Raw genomic sequence first — 18,834 nt, 5'->3', positions numbered from 1 at the left:
ACCAACATGGTATTAACCGTTAATATATATGCAGACAAAGTAAAAAAAAAAAAAAACAACAAAAGAGCAGTCAGTCTGTCCGGTCACACCCACTTCCCAAGCCTTGAAACCAGTTTGTTTACTGGTGCGGCCACGCCCAGTAAAAGCCCCGCGGGCCAGAGCAAGCCTGAGCAGCGTTTACCAGACTGCCGTCGTGCATTATTCACTCGCTGCATTACAGAAAGAGCGGGGAGAGGCGTGAGATGATAGGATGTGTGTTAATGTTCTCTTAATGAGCTTTGAGAGGGAGGGAGGGCTGTTGTGCTGAGAGACACGTGTGACACAATAACCAGGTGCCGTATATGTTGCTTAGTGGTAAACATGCCATCACGCAGCGTGCGTGAGCAGCTGTGTGTGTGTGTGTGTGTGTGTGTGTGTGTGTGTGTGTGTGTGTGTGTGTGTGTGTGTGTGTGTGTGTGTGTGTGTGTGTGTGTGTGTGTGTGTGTGTGTGTGTGTCTCATGAAGGGGCTGGGTCTCATCACAGGCGTTCAGACATCAGTAACTTGATGGATCCTGCTGCTCTTGGGAGAACATGTGCACGCGGGTGTGAAGCGTGTTTGTCAGAACTCCTGCTCTGGTTTACAGGAGCTAATCCAGGGGGCCTGAGCGTCGCCAGCAGACGGAGGAGCGTCACCCAGACACGGCACGCATCTCTTATTGGACTGAGCAGCTCTGCCTCAGACGCCGGGAGCATCTACACCAGATCCATACGTGTGTTTGATCAGATAAGCTGATCTGCTTCCTGACTGTGTTACTTCACTTGGTCTGATAAGACTAATTAATAGAACAGAGCAAAAGTTACTGACTATGTTTACATGCAGTCAAAATTTGTTTTATGACTAATATTCCGGTTACTGAAACATTCATAATATTCCGTTTACATGGTAATTAATCATTCAGGATATCTGGATCAAACCAGCGACGCACGGAGAACGTGATGACACAATTCCCGTCATTTCTGCTTCTTCTTCCTGTATCCAAATTCAAAACAAATGCTGCTTCAACTTTTCTCTCACCTTCTTGTAAATCTTCTATCCCGGTACTTTCTAGCGTCTACAAATGCAGAAATGTTCATATCCTTCATTACATTTATGAAGTGATTAGTCTCCTCCTGGTCTTGGTTTCTCCGTGTTTATAAGAACTTCCTGGACTCAAAAGACCAGGATTCCTTGTGAACAGAGCATGTGCAGAAAACAAATTCCTGTTCCGTTTGATGGGGATATTCTGTTTGGCGTTTACATGACCCAATATTCATGTTTTAAACGGAGTAACCCGGGGGTCATATTGGGGTTTTTAAAAACCGGAGCATGAGCAAATTCGGGTTTTTCAAAAGGGGTTATTGGTGTTTACAGGCCGTGCAAATTCGGGTCATTGCCAATATTCGGGTTTTAAAAGGGTTATTGATGCATGGAAACAGTCAGTGTTAGTAACTGTTTGTTTGAATAGGGCTGGGGATCAATTCAAATGTCAAGAATCGTTTTGATTCCGATTCTTAAGATTCAGAATCAATTATCAGGATTTGATTCGATATTGATTTGGATTAGTGTTATTAAAAATGTTTTTTGAGCCGTTTCCAGAATTATATGACATGATATTATGATATGATGTGAAATAACTAGTGAAATAATGATTTCACAATAATTATTGTGAAATAAATAACTCAAACAGGCATCGTTTGCATTTAAAGTTAAAAAAAAAAAAAAAAAATGCAACAGTTCATGCAGTAAACAAATCATTTCAGCTTGTTAATTTATTCTGTCACCACACACACATATTGCCATGAAGCACCCGGCATTTTTCAGAAGAGTCATAACAAACTGTGTCCGACTACTGGGATTAAAGTTCACCGGGCGAAAATGTAATGATAAAAAAAAAAAAAAAAGGAAAAACTTGATCTTTAGACATAAGAATCGATTTAAAATCCGAAAAAAATCGATTTTTTTCAACACAGGCTGTGTTTGAAAATAACTGCCACATACTATACTCTGTATAAACATCTAACACCTCAGAGCATTTTGCTGTACACTTAAGTGCATCACCATAGCAACGTACCTGCCATCATTTCCTCACACGTCTTGATCCAGATCTCAAATGATTTATCAGACGCTGGAAAAAACAAACAAGGAAACATGTGTCAACGCAGAGTTTATTTAATCTGTAGTTAGATGAGGAAGATGAACCCAGTTAAACCAAAACCCTCTTGAATAAGAAAGCAAACAGCACTTTCATCATATTAAGAGGAAATAAACATAACATAAAGAAGTAGAATATTGTAATCATAGCTGCACCCCTGTAGACGCCTCTAGACATCAAAATCACAATAGAACCTCAAGTTGGGAGGTTTTTTCCACACACGTTGTGGCACTGAATGACCTTCACACACAGAAGAAGTGATGGCTTTGCATCCGCCAGCGTCTACTAGTACACACAGCACCAAACAAGTCACTCCACTGGAAACTGAGCAAAATTAAGGAACAAAACACAACATTACGTTTTTATTGAGATGGCTACGTTTCATTTTTCATGTATTAACAACACAGTATCTATGCAGTCTCACCCCCTTACAGCTGTTTGGGAAATCTGGGGGAAAGAATGAAATGAATCAGCTGTCCCCAGAAGAAAAGATGAACACTACCATGAGTGCTCCATCACGCCAAGAGAATTATTTTTAGGCGTGACAGAATGAGAATTATACTGCAGGCTCCTTATTAACTTGGTCTTGTGGCGCTGAGTTTCTGGATCCAAAGCCATGAAACTCCACACATTTATGTCCCACTGAAAATCAAAGGTCAAACCTCTAATCTGGTGTCTCATCCACTTCTACCTCAACAACCATCCACACATAAGTGGGTCAACGACCAATAAGGATTTTCAACAGGTCAATTTTAAAATAATGAAAAAAAGAATATCTATTCAAACATTAAGAATGTTTTGTACACATAAATTCATATAAAGATTTTAAATTAAGTGATTTCAGAGTTTTTTGTCAAGATGAATTGGCACTAGCCTTAAAAAAGGTCATGTGGTGCAACCATGATTCATATTAAAATTAATTAATTTCCTTAACATCTTGACATCCTTTTTTTTTTTTTACAAGTTTTCCGTATTATACAAAAATGGTTGTTTTTTTAATGGTCGCACATGATATTTCATAAAATGGACATCAGTCAAACTTTGTTTGTATATTATGATGGAAATATAAATACAAATGTGTTGCAATCTTACACACTACAAGACAGTTCTGAAATCATGCCAGATAGAAGAAGATTGATTTAAAAACATTTAGAGTGATTTCAAAAAAGGTTTCAAAACCAGAGTCATGGTCGGACGGTCGCACCACATGATATTTTGACGCTTAAAACAACAACAAAATCCCAAATAACTAGTATTTTTTGTAAAATTCAAGTGAGTGCATATGTGGGACAGGTAGGTTATATATCTGGTACTTTTTTATCCATTTAAACCTTTTTTGAATTGAAAAAAAAAAAAGAAAAATCTGTTTTTCAGAAAATATAGGCGTCACGTCATTGACCCAAATATAAAACAGACAAAAGGGGGAAAAAAAGGATCATTATCCCACGTTACTTTCACTGATTTCAAACAAACTTTGTTACACATTTTATCTGCTGAACATGCCTACTTGCTGTGTCATCGTTTAATGTTTTATTATATTGTATTTACTTTTAATTGGAGCTTTAAATAACCTGTCCTGGCTCCTTGGTCACAGGCTGGATTTGTTAATAAGAACCTGTTCTTAGTTGCCTGCCTGATGAAATATAGGTTTAAAAACAACAAAACACTGTTTAGTCTAGCCCTTGTTTAGTCTACTCCTGATGAGGGAAGGGACTTTCAAGCAAAAACAGCCCCCTATAATCCCTAGGATTTACCTAATCATTTTTAATTAAAATAAATGTTAATTATAATAATCTCCCCCAGCTGCAATTGTAATCATAAAGTCATGTGAAAATGCCAGATGGACGGGTGGATGGACAGATAGAAGCATCTGGTCCTGAAATCTAACACAGATGGGATGAATAATCCTCTGATGGCCAAAAACAACTTCCACAATGTGTCACTTAATGAAAATTAAGCCAAGAAGTGTGTGAAAACCTTTACTGATGCCAAAACAATCAAGAGCAGTGATCTTACAGAAGCAGTTGCTGCTAATCGTCACAATGAGAACGGTTTAACTGGTCATTTCCAAAAAGCTTGTTTGGCATCTCTCACCTGCCTTTGCTTAAACTTCAAGTAGATTTGATAGCTTTTGTGACATTATTGGCTAGAGGTCTTATTCTAATGAGGTGGAAATCACCAACACCACCATCACATACACTGTGGATAAAAGAGATTTTCAACAATTTGAGGCTTGAAATAATCCGATATACAGGACTGTCTCAGAAAATTAGAATATTGTGATTTTCTGTAATGCAATTACAAAAACGTCATACATTCTGGATTCATTACAAATCAACTGAAATATTGCAAGCCTTTTATTGTTTTAATATTGCTGATCATGGTTTACAGCTTAAGAAAACTCAAATATCCTATCTCAAAAAATTGGAATATTCTGTGAATCTTAATCTTAAACTGTAAACCATAATCAGCAATATTAAAATAATAAAAGGCTTGTAATATTTCAGTTGATTTGTAATGAATCCAGAATGTATGACATTTTTTTTTTTTTTTTTTTTTTTTTTTTATAAATTGCATTACAGAAAATAAAGAACTTTATTACAATATTCTAATTTTCTGAGACAGTCCTGTACACTGAGAGGCTCTTGCAGAAGATTGAGTGAAATGTGGGGACCGTTCTTTGCCTATGCAGAGAAAGGTCCCAGTTACACCGGAATAAGATCCCACTTTATTTTTATTTACTTTTTGTCATTCATTCATTTATTTATTTATTTCTATTTTGACTTGAGAAGTGAAGTTATTGTCACTGGAATATGTGAAATATGGCCAAGCCAACTGTCTGTTTTCTTTTTTTTTTTTTGTTTTAGGGATGCCCCTATACAGATACCGGATCATTTTATTTATTTTTATTGAATTTATCTGTTGCAAATAAAACCTGTCTTCCAATTCATTGCATTTTTCATTGCATTTTTAGCCTAGTTATTTTTGTGGTAGAAGTATTGTACCAGTACTCGAGTACCGAGTACACAAATTAAAATATACTCGTACTCTGTGTGAAAAAAATGGTATCGGGCCATCCCTAGTTTGTTTGTTTGTTTGTTTGTTTTTTGGCTCTTATGTTACTGTCATTTACATGCACTTTATCATTGTCAATTTGTGTATTAAAAATCAATGAACAAAGTTCATAAAAATCCAAAAAGCTTGCAGTCCTTCATTCTACAGTGAGGAATATTATTCACGAGGGCTAAACAGCCAAGATAGCTGCCAATTTTCTCAGGGTCACTCCAAGGTCAGTGAAAGGCTCAGAGATGAACAGCTCGGCGGGCTGCAGTCAGCGTGTTAAGGTGAGACTGCACATGTGTGACCTGTTAGAAAGAGCTGACAGGAGAAAGCATCTTCTCTCTCTAAAGTTCTGGTCTCTGGAAAGCGTCTAGAGAGAACATCTGTTGTATTAGACGCTATACAAATAAAATAGAATTGAATTAAAGCACACAGAAGCATGGCGTAGGCTCTGATACATCACGTGCCTTTAGGAAGAATATCCTTTGGGCAAACAAGACCAAAGTGGAGGTATTGGGAAAGTCCAGACCTCAGTCCCACTGATTTCTGAGGAGGAACCTTAAAAGAGCTCTGCATAAGCAACTTCATACACATTTCAATGAGCTGAAACAAAGGAGTAAACTTGAGTATGCCACAATTCCTTGACATCAATGTCAGACATTGAAGTAATCCTATTTCCACCAGAGTCCTTACAAACACCAGGAAACTGGACCATATTACACCAGGAAACTGGAGCACATTACACCAGGAAACTGGACCACATTACACCAGGAAACTGGACCACATTACACCAGGAAACTGGACCATATTACACCAGGAAACTGGGCCACATTACACCAGGAAACTGGACCACATTACACCAGGAAACTGGACCATATTACACCAGGAAACTGGACCACATTACACCAGGAAACTGGACCATATTACACCAGGAAACTGGACCACATTACACCAGGAAACTGGACCATATTACACCAGGAAACTGGACCATATTACACCAGGAAACTGGACCACATTACACCAGGAAACTGGACCATATTACACCAGGAAACTGGACCATATTACACCAGGAAACTGGACATTATTACACCAGGAAACTGGACCATATTACACCAGGAAACTGGACATTATTACACCAGGAAACTGGACCACATTACACCAGGAAACTGGACCACATTACACCAGGAAACTGGACCACATTACACCAGGAAACTGGACCACATTACACCAGGAAACTGGACCATATTACACCAGGAAACTGGACCATATTACACCAGGAAACTGGACCACATTACACCAGGAAACTGGACCACATTACACCAGGAAACTGGACCATATTACACCAGGAAACTGGAGCATATTACACCAGGAAACTGGACCATATTACACCAGGAAACTGGACCATATTACACCAGGAAACTGGACCATATTACACCAGGAAACTGGACCATATTACACCAGGAAAATGGACCATATTACACCAGGAAACTGGACCATATTACACCAGGAAACTGGACATTATTACACCAGGAAACTGGACCACATTACACCAGGAAACTGGACCACATTACACCAGGAAACTGGACCACATTACACCAGGAAACTGGACCACATTACACCAGGAAACTGGACCACATTACACCAGGAAACTGGACCATATTACACCAGGAAACTGGACCACATTACACCAGGAAACTGGACCATATTACACCAGGAAACTGGACCATATTACACCAGGAAACTGGACCATATTACACCAGGAAACTGGACCATATTACACCAGGAAACTGGACCATATTACACCAGGAAACTGGACCATATTACACCAGGAAACTGGACCATGTTACACCAGGAAACTGGACCACATTACACCAGGAAACTGGACCACATTACACCAGGAAACTGGACCACATTACACCAGGAAACTGGACCACATTACACCAGGAAACTGGACCACATTACACCAGGAAACTGGACCACATTACACCAGGAAACTGGACCATATTACACCAGGAAACTGGACCACATTACACCAGGAAACTGGACCATATTACACCAGGAAACTGGACCATATTACACCAGGAAACTGGACCATATTACACCAGGAAACTGGACCATATTACACCAGGAAACTGGACCACATTACACCAGGAAACTGGACCATATTACACCAGGAAACTGGACCATATTACACCAGGAAACTGGACCCTATTACACCAGGAAACATGACCACATTACACCAGGAAACTGGACCATATTACACCAGGAAACTGGACCATATTACACCAGGAAACTGGACCACATTACACCAGGAAACTGGACCCTATTACACCAGGAAACATGACCACATTACACCAGGAAACTGGACCATATTACACCAGGAAACTGGACCACATTACACCAGGAAACTAGACCATGTTACACCAGGAAACTGGACCATATTACACCAGGAAACTGGACCACATTACACCAGGAAACTGGACCATATTACACCAGGAAACTGGACCATATTACACCAGGAAACTGGACCACATTACACCAGGAAACTGGACCACATTACACCAGGAAACTGGACCACATTACACCAGGAAACTGGACCACATTACACCAGGAAACTGGACCATATTACACCAGGAAACTGGACCACATTACACCAGGAAACTGGACCATATTACACCAGGAAACTGGACCACATTACACCAGGAAACTGGACCATATTACACCAGGAAACTGGACCATATACCAGGAAACTGGACCACATTACACCAGGAAACTGGACCATATTACACCAGGAAACTGGACCACATTACACCAGGAAACTGGACCACATTACACCAGGAAACTGGACCACATTACACCAGGAAACTGGACCACATTACACCGGTCATGAAATCACTACACTGGCTTCCAGTGAGTCAAAGGATAGAGTTTAAAATCTTACTGCTGGTCTACAAAGACCTGAATGGTCTTGGACCAAAATCCATGCTGGATCTGTTAGTTCCTATGAAACTCCCAGACCCCTGAGCTTCATCTGGATCTGTTAGTTCCTATGAAACTCCCAGACCCCTGAGCTTCATCTGGATCTGTTAGTTCCTATGAAACTCCCAGACCCCTGAGCTTCATCTGGATCTGTTAGTTCCTATGAAACTCCCAGACCCCTGAGCTTCATCTGGATCTGTTAGTTCCTATGAAACTCCCAGACCCCTGAGCTTCATCTGGATCTGTTAGTTCCTATGAAGCTCCCAGACCCCTGAGGTTCATCTGGATCTGTTAGTTCCTATGAAACTCCCAGACCCCTGAGCTTCATCTGGATCTGTTAGTTCCTATGAAGCTCCCAGACCCCTGAGGTTCATCTGGATCTGTTAGTTCCTATGAAACTCCCAGACCCCTGAGCTTCATCTGGATCTGTTAGTTCCTATGAAGCTCCCAGACCCCTGAGGTTCATCTGGATCTGTTAGTTCCTATGAAGCTCCCAGACCCCTGAGCTTCATCTGGAACTGTTAGTTCCTATGAAGCTCCCAGACCCCTGAGGTTCATCTGGATCTGGTTTGTTGTGGTTCCAGAACCAGAACCAAGCAAGGTTCAGCAGCGTTCAGTTATTCTGCTCCTCACCGGTGGAACAAACTTCCTGTAGACCTGAGGTCTGCTGCAACTGTAGATCCTTTAAATCAGGATAAAAACATTACTGTTTAATTAAATACTTACCTGCTGGATCTACTGCCCTTACTTTTAACAACTTGTGCTTTTTATCATTTTGCCTCTTTTCTTATAATTTTATTTGTTATTTAAGCGTACTCTTAAATTAAATACTTATGATTTTTGAAAACCACGCAAATTTATGGATAAGTCCTGAATGCAGGCCTTGTGACGTAAAATTGTCAAATTGGTTTAATTCACCGCACGAATCGGCACAGATTACTTTTGTAATACTGTATTTGTATACAATTATTATTATTGAAGCACCGACTAAGGCAAGTTTTAAAAAACACATTCATTTGAATCCAAATGTTATCTAAATCTAAGGGAATTAGATGGGATATAGATTAATGTATTGTGATGTTTAGTTTTAGTGTACTTTAGTTTGTTTTATTTTGAAGCCTATACCGTTTGTTTTTATGTCTTGCATTGTTTTTGTATGTTTGCTTTACTTGCTTTACTTGTCAGACATGTTATCTATTGTGTCTTATGTGATGTTTTGTTGTGTGTGGACCCCAGGAAGTGTAGCTGCCAGTCTGGTGACAGCTAATGGGGATCCAATTAAATAAACTAATTTGACCCGGTCTTTGTACGTTTTGACCGTATAGAAACGTAATTCTTGCCATTGTAAGAATGAGATGTACCTGCTGTACTCTACTGCCCTTACTTTTAACAACTTGTGCTTTTTATTACGTTACCTCTTTTCTTATTTTATTTGTCTTTACTGTTTAATTGTGTCTTGCCGCTTCTAATGTTGATGTAAAGCACTTTGAATTAGCTTGTGCTGAATTGTGCTCTACAAATAAACTTGCCTTACCTATTTCTGCATGGTGTTGTCTGACTATCTGGCAAATATGGTTCTACAACCTGTCAAACCGTGACATAATTGGGCTTAGTTTTTGTTAAACTCATAATGGTAACGGTAGACAGAAAGAGGGAATAGTAGATAGTAGAAAAGTAGATGATACTGTTCATCCCAAGAGGTTTTGCCACAACAGTAGGTAGCAAAAGGCAAACATTATATACAAGGTCAATACAATAAAACAGCTCAATTACCAGTCCCACAAGGAAGCGAGAGAGCAGGAAGATGGGTGTGTTGTACTGACCGTCCAGCTGCTGTCCCTGAGTGAAGGCTGCGTGTGCTGACTCGTACTGTTCCAGGTGGAACTCTGCTATCCTGCAGGTCACACACAAACATGTCACTTCACAAACATCATCCTGGGGAAATTAAAGCGACAGCTTCTGACACACAAATGCTGGCTTGTTAAAGCAAGATGCTTAAGTACATATTTTAGCATCGTAGATGTGGAAAGAACTTGATCAAGTCTTCATTCGGAATTTGTTGTGTTGTTGTTGTTCCAGAAATCAAATATAGTCACAAAGAATTTCGGGTTCACTGAGGGGAACTTCAACAGCTCCGTTTGTGTCATGTGACATTTAGAGACACCTTAAAACAGGGGTCGGCAACCTAAAATGTTTTAGAGCCATATTGGACCAAAAACACAAAAAACAAATATGTCTGGAGCCGCAAAAAATGAAAAGTCTCGCATAAGCCTTAGAATGAAGGAAACACATGCTGCATGTTTTTATATTAGTTAGAACTGGGGGGAGATTTTTTTTTCCATTATGCACTTCGAGAAAAAAGTTGAAATTTTGAGAAAAAAAGTCAGAATGTCGAGATGAATGTTGAAGTACAATCTCGAGAAAAAAGTCAAAATGTCGAGATTAAAAAGGAAAAAGGAAAAAAAGAGTAAAAAAGGAAAAAAAGAAAAAAAAGAGAAAGAAACAAGAAAAGAGAAAAAAGGAAAAAAATGTAAAAAAAAAAAAAAAAAGGAAAATATTAAAAAAAGAAAAAAAAAGGAAAAGAGAAAAAAGAAGAAAAAAAATAAGGTCAAACATTTTTTTAAAAGCTCCAGGAGCCACTACGGCGGCGCTAAAGAGCCGCGGGTTGCCGACCCCGCCTTAAAATAACTGGAAAAATTACTTGTTTAGTTGTAAGAGTTATACTTTTGGTGGTTTTGCACTTAATGTAAGCTTCAAACTACCAATGTCTATAGATCAAATTACACCGTGAATTATCAGTAGCCATAAAGTTGCTTATTTAAGGTAGTATTTTCAGTTGCCCATGAGTATTCATCTTTCATCTTTGCATATTTATAATGCAGACATGAATTATGAACATTCATTTTAAATTATCACACAAGGAACAAAACAAACAAAATGAATAGCAGTAGTTTAAGCTATAATTAACATTTAATCTTTCCCTTTTATGGTTTTACAATACACACCCTGTTCGCAGGAAAGCTATGGGAAGACTGGGCTGGAGCTGGAGCGCTTTTTTGGCATCGTCAGCTGCATCTGTGGAAACAAAACACACAAAACATTTACTGAGTAGCACGGAAATCCCACGCTTTGGTACGAGAACACACGTTTACATATATAAACCCAGTGAAGATTAAATAACTCACCCTAACACAGAACAATAGACTAAATATTGTCATCTTTTAGGCTCCCTAATAATAACAATAACCTGCAGTCGTCGGGATCCGAGCTAATTTCTGTACAACTTGAGGAATTGTCCCGGAGGAGTTTGGTTTAATACGCTCCTTATGAAACTTTAAACAAAAGAAACACTAGCAATATGATTACAAAGACAATCAATTTGACCAAACAAATATTTTCATCATCATCTACATCTCCCAAGATATACGCAAAAACCTAAATCTGCTCATTGTAGCAATATCAGGTTACTGCTAATCAATCAGTTTCAGATTTGGTTGCAGTCTTCCTACATGTCATCATGACTGAGGCTGAAAAGCTTCATGAACGTCGGCAAACACTGACAGGGCTGATCGATTATAGGGGGAAAACATAATCACATTTTTTAATCACATATTTTGGTCAATACTGAAATTATCTAAGATGATTTCTCACTGACTCTGGAAACATTTAGCTTTTATTGAAGTACTGGCACTCAACCCAGTCTCACATAAAAACGTACCCTGCCTACGTTGGTCCAAAGTGCAAAAAACGTAGAGGGGTTACAATAATAGCCCTTGAATTGTATAACTGTTACATTTTTCTGACTATTCGTTTTGCGTCCAAGTCACGTGACTTTCAAGATTCTGGCCGTGACGCCAAAAAACATGGCAGACATTTCTCATATTTTAGTGAAACAAATCAATATTTTGCATAAAAATGCGTTTTGATTGCATTTCTAGCGAGAAATATATATTTTACTTTCATAATATTCACTCAGTGAATGTAGGATCATTCGCTTGCTCGTTGTTGCGAAGTTGTTTCAGATCTCGCCAGAATAATGTGAAATCACAACGTTTTGGTTGCTGGACGGCAACCGGATTATTACATTATTATTATTTATATATTATTCTTTATTATAGTGGCTAAGTTATGAGTTTTTGTCAGAAAAATTTAACAGTTATACAATTCAAGGGCTATTATTGTAACCCCTCTACGTTTTTGCACTTTGGACCAACGTAGGCAGGTTTTTATGTGAGACTGGGTTGTGACACTGTGAAATACATATACACAGAATAAAAGGACAACAATGTAGTCCTTTCTGACCATTTCATAAAAACTGAGGTGAAGAGTTGGATTTGGTGCAGAACAGGCTGAATCCCTCCCCCCTGCAGTTACTCGGCGCTTTAGATTAGATCCTGGATGACGAACACGTGTCTAACGTGCATTTGGTATATAAAGGCAAGGCGTGTCATTTGTCCTCTCGTTCCTAAAGGCCAGGTGAGGGGAGGGAGGGCCAGTCGGGAGGCGTTATCTGTAGAATGACGTGTCCCTACACCAGCAGAGTTACAGGTCGTCAGACAGGTGAAATCTTCAAACGAGGATGGATGAACATCGGGATGAGCGTTTGTAGCCGGGTTTTGCTTCATGCAAAGCCCCGTTTTGTCATCTTTGTGGCCACTTGTTGAAACGTGGACCACCCAGGAGCTATTCCAGCTCTGACTATCATAAATAAATCACCTACATGCAGCTGGGGGAGATTCTGCTGCCAAATGTGAATTCTAATGCTGGTAACAGGACTGTTGTGTACAGGGTGTATGAGTGAAATTCATTTCCCAAACACATCACACAAACAAACAGCATAAGAACATTCTAATTTTTAGTTAAGCAACATGTTTTGAATCAGTATACAGGACTGTCTCAGAAAATTAGAATATTGTGATAAAGTCCTTTATTTTCTGTAATACAAAAATGTCATACATTCTGGATTCATTACAAATCAACTGAATTATTTTAATATTGCTGGTTTACAGCTAAAGAAAACTCAAATATCCTATCTCAAAAAATTAGAATATTCTGGGAATCTTAATCTTAAACTGTAAGCCATAATCAGCAATATTAAAATAATAAAAGGCTTGCAATATTTCAGTTGATTTGTAATGAATCCAGAATGTATGACTTTTTTTTTTTTTTTTAAATTGCATTACAGAAAAGAAAGAACTTTATTACAATATTCTAATTTTCTGAGACAGTCCTGTAAGTAACAATTATAAAACATTGTAATAAAGATCACTTAAACCAGCATCTGCTGAGACTGATTGTCTGACCTGCTGGAAATTGAAACATAGTTGGTTATGACTGTTGTTGAATTTTTTTTCTTTATTTTTTTCTGTATTAGATCAGTTATGAAGTTTTAGACTACAATTGAAATGAAATTGTGGACTGCTTTTCAGACTTTTTGACAATCTCAGATGAACTCTTAACTGTGCAGTGTTTTTGTTTTGTGTTATGTTCTTATTTCGCTGTCTTCATTTTGCCTCTGCTGTCTATGCTTTTTTTTTTTTGAAGAGTATTTTTAATTTGATATTCTCTTTATCTAGTGGAAATGTATTTGGTTTGCTTTTATTATGTTATGTTTAGTACTGTATTATTTTAAAATGTTTGGCGGACCCCTAGGAAGAAGTGCTGCACTCATCCTGTAGCTAATGGGGATCCTAATTAAACTATTAAACCCTTTGTGGTTCAGGACATATGCCGGTTTATGCTGACGAGCTTGCAGATCTCCTTTTCACCCCAGTTACTCGTCTGGCAAATATAGATCCTGCTACTGTTGTTACTCTCATCAGTAGAGCTGGGTATCATCACTGACCTCCCAATACGATACGATTCCGATACACTAGGTCCCAAGACGATACGATTTCCGATACGATATCGATATTCTGGTTACAATAAGGGAATAACATGATCCTTCCACGCGCCAAGTCCGGCCAGAGAAACCCCACCCTGCCTGGTGAAAAGAAGCAGCCTGCTCACTCCTCAAGTAAGGAGGAGACTTGAGCTCAGTGCAGGGCCTCCCGGGGTTGGTAGAGGGAGCAATGCCCAGGACTGACTTAGGTAGGAGCACTGGGTGATAAAATGGGGGAAAAAAAAAAATCGGGATTAAAAAAAAAAAAAAAAGATTTTTTTTTCCGTCGGTGGAAAAGGGTTTCTGTTTCTGTTTCTGAGGTGGACCATCCATCATCGTTGTTTACAGCTTTACAATGGTGACTGCATGTGGGAAAACCTTGTCCAAAGATGTTTTAGACAAACCTTTGGACACAACAGGACAACCTTTCATCGAGGATCATGGAGTCCCACATGTAGAAATACCATCATCAATACATTTTCTCTCCTCTTCTTTGAGATAAAGTAATGTACTGGCAGTTTAAGAGCAAGAAAAAAACTGACAATGCTGACTAAGTTCCTGAACAATGATTAATAAAACATATAAATAATAAATCCAAAGGCAGATATGCCATGTTTGCAGAGACGGGGTATAATGAGATTACGTACAGAAAACCGTGTCCACTCTATCACACGGTGAAAAATATTGTGGAAAAATGACATTTCTGTGAGATGATATCTGTTTTGTTTTTTTTAATACAGGACTGTCTCAGAAAATTAGAATATTGTGATAAAGTTCTTTATTTTCTGTAATGCAATTAAAAAACAAAAATGTAATACATTCTGGATTCATTACAAATCAACTGAAATATTGCAAGCCTTTTATTATTTTAATATAACTGATTATGGCTTACAGTTTAAGATTAAGATTCCCAGAATATTCTAATTTCTTGAGATAGGATATTTGAGTTTTCTTAAGCTGTAAGCCATGATCAGCAATATTAAAATAATAAAAGGCTTGAAATATTTCAGTTGATTTGTAATGAATCCAGAATGTATGACATTTTTGTTTTTGTAATTGCATTACAGAAAATCACAATATTCTAATTTTCTGAGACAGTCCTGTAGATATTTTTATTGATTTTGGTTTTAAAGCAAACAAACATGACATAAGGAAACATAAGAACACCATATTCAGTTATCATCTGTTTGTTGTCATCAAAACAAATAAAGACAATCATGTCAATACTGCAGACAAAGGAGAGACTATCTCAAATACTATTTATTACATAATATAAATAGTTAACTAACGTTAGACAGCAGTTATCTTTCTTGTACTACAAGCAGGTTCTCCAAGGCTCTTCCAGTCTTTAGGGAGGGATCCTCCACGCAGATTATATTCAATCAAAGGCAGATCCATCAAGTTATCAATCATAAGAACGATACAGAACCAATAACTAAGTGTTTCTAATAGGCCTGTGTTGAAAAAAATCGATTTCCCGATTCTAAATCGATTCTCATATTAATTCCTAAAAATCGATTCATATGTCTAAAGATCGATTTTTTTTAAATGTATTTATTTTATTTATTTATTTATTTTTTTTCATCTTTACATTACAACTTTTGGTTATTTTTTTGTTTATCCCCAAAAAAGGAATGTTTTGTTGGACACGAGAATAACTGGTGCCATGTTTTTGCCTTTAAATATGTTTAAAGGTATGAAAACATTAAAGTTTTCAGTAATAATTGCATAAATTGTCTATATTTCATTACTTTATATACTGTCTTGGGGTTACATTTGCAAAAAATGCTAAAAACCAAATGCTCAAAAATTAAAAACCAAAATAGACCGAAAATGGAACAAATAAAAACGGAATGTGGGAAAAAATAAAACTGATTTCATCCGTCTCTGTTTCCTCCCTGGATCTGTTTGGTAATTCTGACCCACGATGTTTCCTAAAGCAGTTCTATCAGCATTCTGGGAGCTGATTGGTCCTTACAGCATCATTAGCTGCAATACTTGCTGTTGAATCTCAATATAATACTAGTATTAATATGTTGCAGAACTACAGTCATATAATTCATACAACAGCTCAAAAAACAGTTTAATAACACTAACCCAAATTAATATCGGAATCGAATCGAATCAAATCTTGACATTTGAATCGATCCCTAGACCTAGTTTCTAAGCTCAGCCAGGTAGCACATGTGTTTCCACACGTGTGTGCAAACTTACCGCTGTAGTTCTTGAGAAGTATGTGGGCGTAAGCTCGCTGACACAACCACTCCGCCTTCTCAGGATCCTCCTGCAAGGCCTCAGTTAGTGCCTGGAAGGAAATACAAGGCTCTCAAATGGTTCTGAGGAAACCCTGGCACACCCAAACCTTTACAGTCTCTAAATGCGCTTCATTAATAGACATGATGGTCGTTAATGTTACCAACTTCCGTTGCTCTGCCATTTTTTGCTGCTTTGCCAAAAAATGCTCCCTAATGGTTTTCTACCTTTGAAGAGCAACAATTTTACTGCATTTTACTCCCTAAACCACTTCCTTTTACCCCAAGTGGTCCTTGTCTCTTGCCAGGCCGTCATTGTAAATAAGAATGTTTTTAATGACCTGCCTGGTTAAATAAAGGCCAATGACTGAATGAATATCAAATAAAGCGATAGAATTGCTTTTTTTTTCTCTTTATCATATAATGTTCACAAAGTTTAATGCAACTCATGTCATGGGTAGTGTATTTTGAAGGATCAAATACTCAACATCCCATATTATCAATTTTACATCGTGCAAGAAACGATGGACGTGCCAATCAAACTTTGAAAATCCATTGTGCGCATGCGCAGAACCACAAAGTAGCATTTCTCGGCAGGTAGCAGAAATTGGCAGAACACCTGTCGCGCCCTTTAGCGTCAGACTTTCTACTAGCCATGTTAACACATATTATTAGAGGATACAATCAGGCAGGATAGCCAGCGTAGAGATGATCATTTTGCATTCATAAAGTGAATACAAAAAAAAATTAAAAACCGACACTTTCTCTGTGGACACGTAAAGACATTACTGCAACAAAGCGGTGCTTCAGGAAACACCGGTGTTCTGTTGATCCTTGCTCCCTGCCGAGAAGTGCTACTTTGTGGTTCTGCGCATGCGCACAGTGGATTTTTAAAGTTTGATTGGCACGCCCATCATTTTTTGCACGATGTAAAATGGATAATATGATGAGATGTTAAGTATTTGATCCTTCAAAATACACTACCCATGACATGAATTGCATTACACTTTGATAACATTATACGATAAAGAGAAAAAAAAACAATTCTATGGCTTTATTTGATATTCATTCAGTCATTGGCCTTTATTTAACCAGGCAGGTCATTAGGAACACAACAAGGACCACTTGGGGGGGAAAGGAAGTGGTTTAGGGAGTAAAACACAGTAAAATTGTAGCTGTACAAAAGGTAGAAAACCATTAGGTAGCATTTTTTGGCAAAGCAGCAGAAATCGGCAGAACACCGGCTAACCAGGCTGGCTCCACCCGGTGCTAATACTGGAGAAAAACACTCAAGTTCAGTCAATAAGTCTGACTTTTCATTCTAAAGCAGACCGTGACATGAGTGTAACTGTAAAAGGGGAAGTTGGAAGCAGCTTGTAGGAGTTGGGCTGGTGTTTACCTGCAGAGCCTGCTGGGGGTTTCCGTCAACCACGCTGTCAGAGATGCTGCTGGAGAGACACGCGTTACAAACACCAGAATAAACACTCAAACCCACGGAAACAACACTCCCGCCCCGACCTACCGCTCAGTAGCCATGGATCTGGGGGGAACAGCCTTTCTGGAGCCACAGGAAGGTTCGAGAGGATGGAAACGTGATAACAGTGAAGAGTCAAAGTTCAGAACGTTTGACAACATCCGGCAGATCCTCCGCTGCTCTGGTGCTCTGCTGCTCCGCTGCCCCCCGCAGGCGGGGAGGACGCACTGCAGGCTTCCAGACTTACACAGAGCTGGTAGAGGAGCCAAAAATTGTACTCAAGTAAAAGTACTGTTACTTCAGAATAATATGACGCAAGTACAAGTAAAAAGTAGTCATCCAAATAATTACTTGAGTAAAAGTAAAAAAGTACTTAGTGAAAAAACTACTCAAGTACTGAGTAACTGTTGAGTAACGTCAGATTTATTTGTTTAACACAACCATTCAAACAGACAAAAGTACAAAATAATCATCTTCAGGCAAATTAAATCAATAAAATAATAAAATTAATTAAAATGAATAAAAAATAGCTTAAATTAAAATAATCTTAAAGTAAATTCAAGTACTTTAATACATAATAAAATAAATAAAATAACAGAATAAAAAAATAAATAAAGCACAAGTAGTACAAAATTTCAAGCCTTAATACTTTTCTTTTTTAGCTAGGCAGAACTAGAACAAACATGAACTCATAGAAACTCTGTGTGTGTTTGAGTACAAATATATATATATATATATATATATATATATATATATATATATATATATATATATATATATATATATATATATATATATATTATGGCATGCCGTTCAGGAAATTAATATTTGAATATATTGAATGAACCTTGAATATATTGAATGAAACCCCGAATATATTGAATGAACCTTGAATATATTGAATGAACCTTGAATATATTGAATGAAACCCTGAATATATTGAATGAACCTTGAATATATTGAATGAAACCCCGAATATATTGAATGAACCTTGAATATATTGAATGAAACCCCGA

The 18,834-nt window shown here is 38.0% G+C and overlaps 1 protein-coding gene across 4 annotated transcripts in view; it reads right to left on the bottom strand.

The window, feature by feature from the left end:
• sugt1 (SGT1 homolog, MIS12 kinetochore complex assembly cochaperone) overlaps positions 1 to 17,981 on the bottom strand; it is a 52,874-nt gene extending 34,893 nt beyond the window's left edge. For 2 of the 4 annotated variants that reach the window (XM_061733004.1, XM_061733005.1), the window contains exons 1-6: positions 17,867 to 17,981; positions 17,744 to 17,789; positions 16,307 to 16,397; positions 11,217 to 11,286; positions 10,035 to 10,105; positions 2,092 to 2,145 (exon numbers count right to left, since the gene is read on the bottom strand). In XM_061733004.1, coding sequence (XP_061588988.1) covers positions 2,092 to 2,145; positions 10,035 to 10,105; positions 11,217 to 11,286; positions 16,307 to 16,397; positions 17,744 to 17,789; positions 17,867 to 17,979 — 445 coding nt within the window. In that variant the 5' untranslated portion in view covers positions 17,980 to 17,981. Of the gene's footprint in view, positions 1 to 2,091; positions 2,146 to 10,034; positions 10,106 to 11,216; positions 11,287 to 16,306; positions 16,398 to 17,743; positions 17,793 to 17,866 lie in introns of all 4 variants that reach the window. The other 2 variants (XM_061733007.1, XM_061733008.1) reach the window with 1 other exon arrangement.
• Between the last annotated feature and the right edge of the window lie 853 nt (positions 17,982 to 18,834).

This window comes from Cololabis saira, chromosome 10 (genome assembly GCF_033807715.1).
Source record: "Cololabis saira isolate AMF1-May2022 chromosome 10, fColSai1.1, whole genome shotgun sequence".
NCBI lineage: Eukaryota > Metazoa > Chordata > Actinopteri > Beloniformes > Belonidae > Cololabis > Cololabis saira.
The sequence above is the reverse complement of the archived record's forward strand: the minus strand, read 5'-3'. Positions and strand labels throughout refer to the sequence as shown.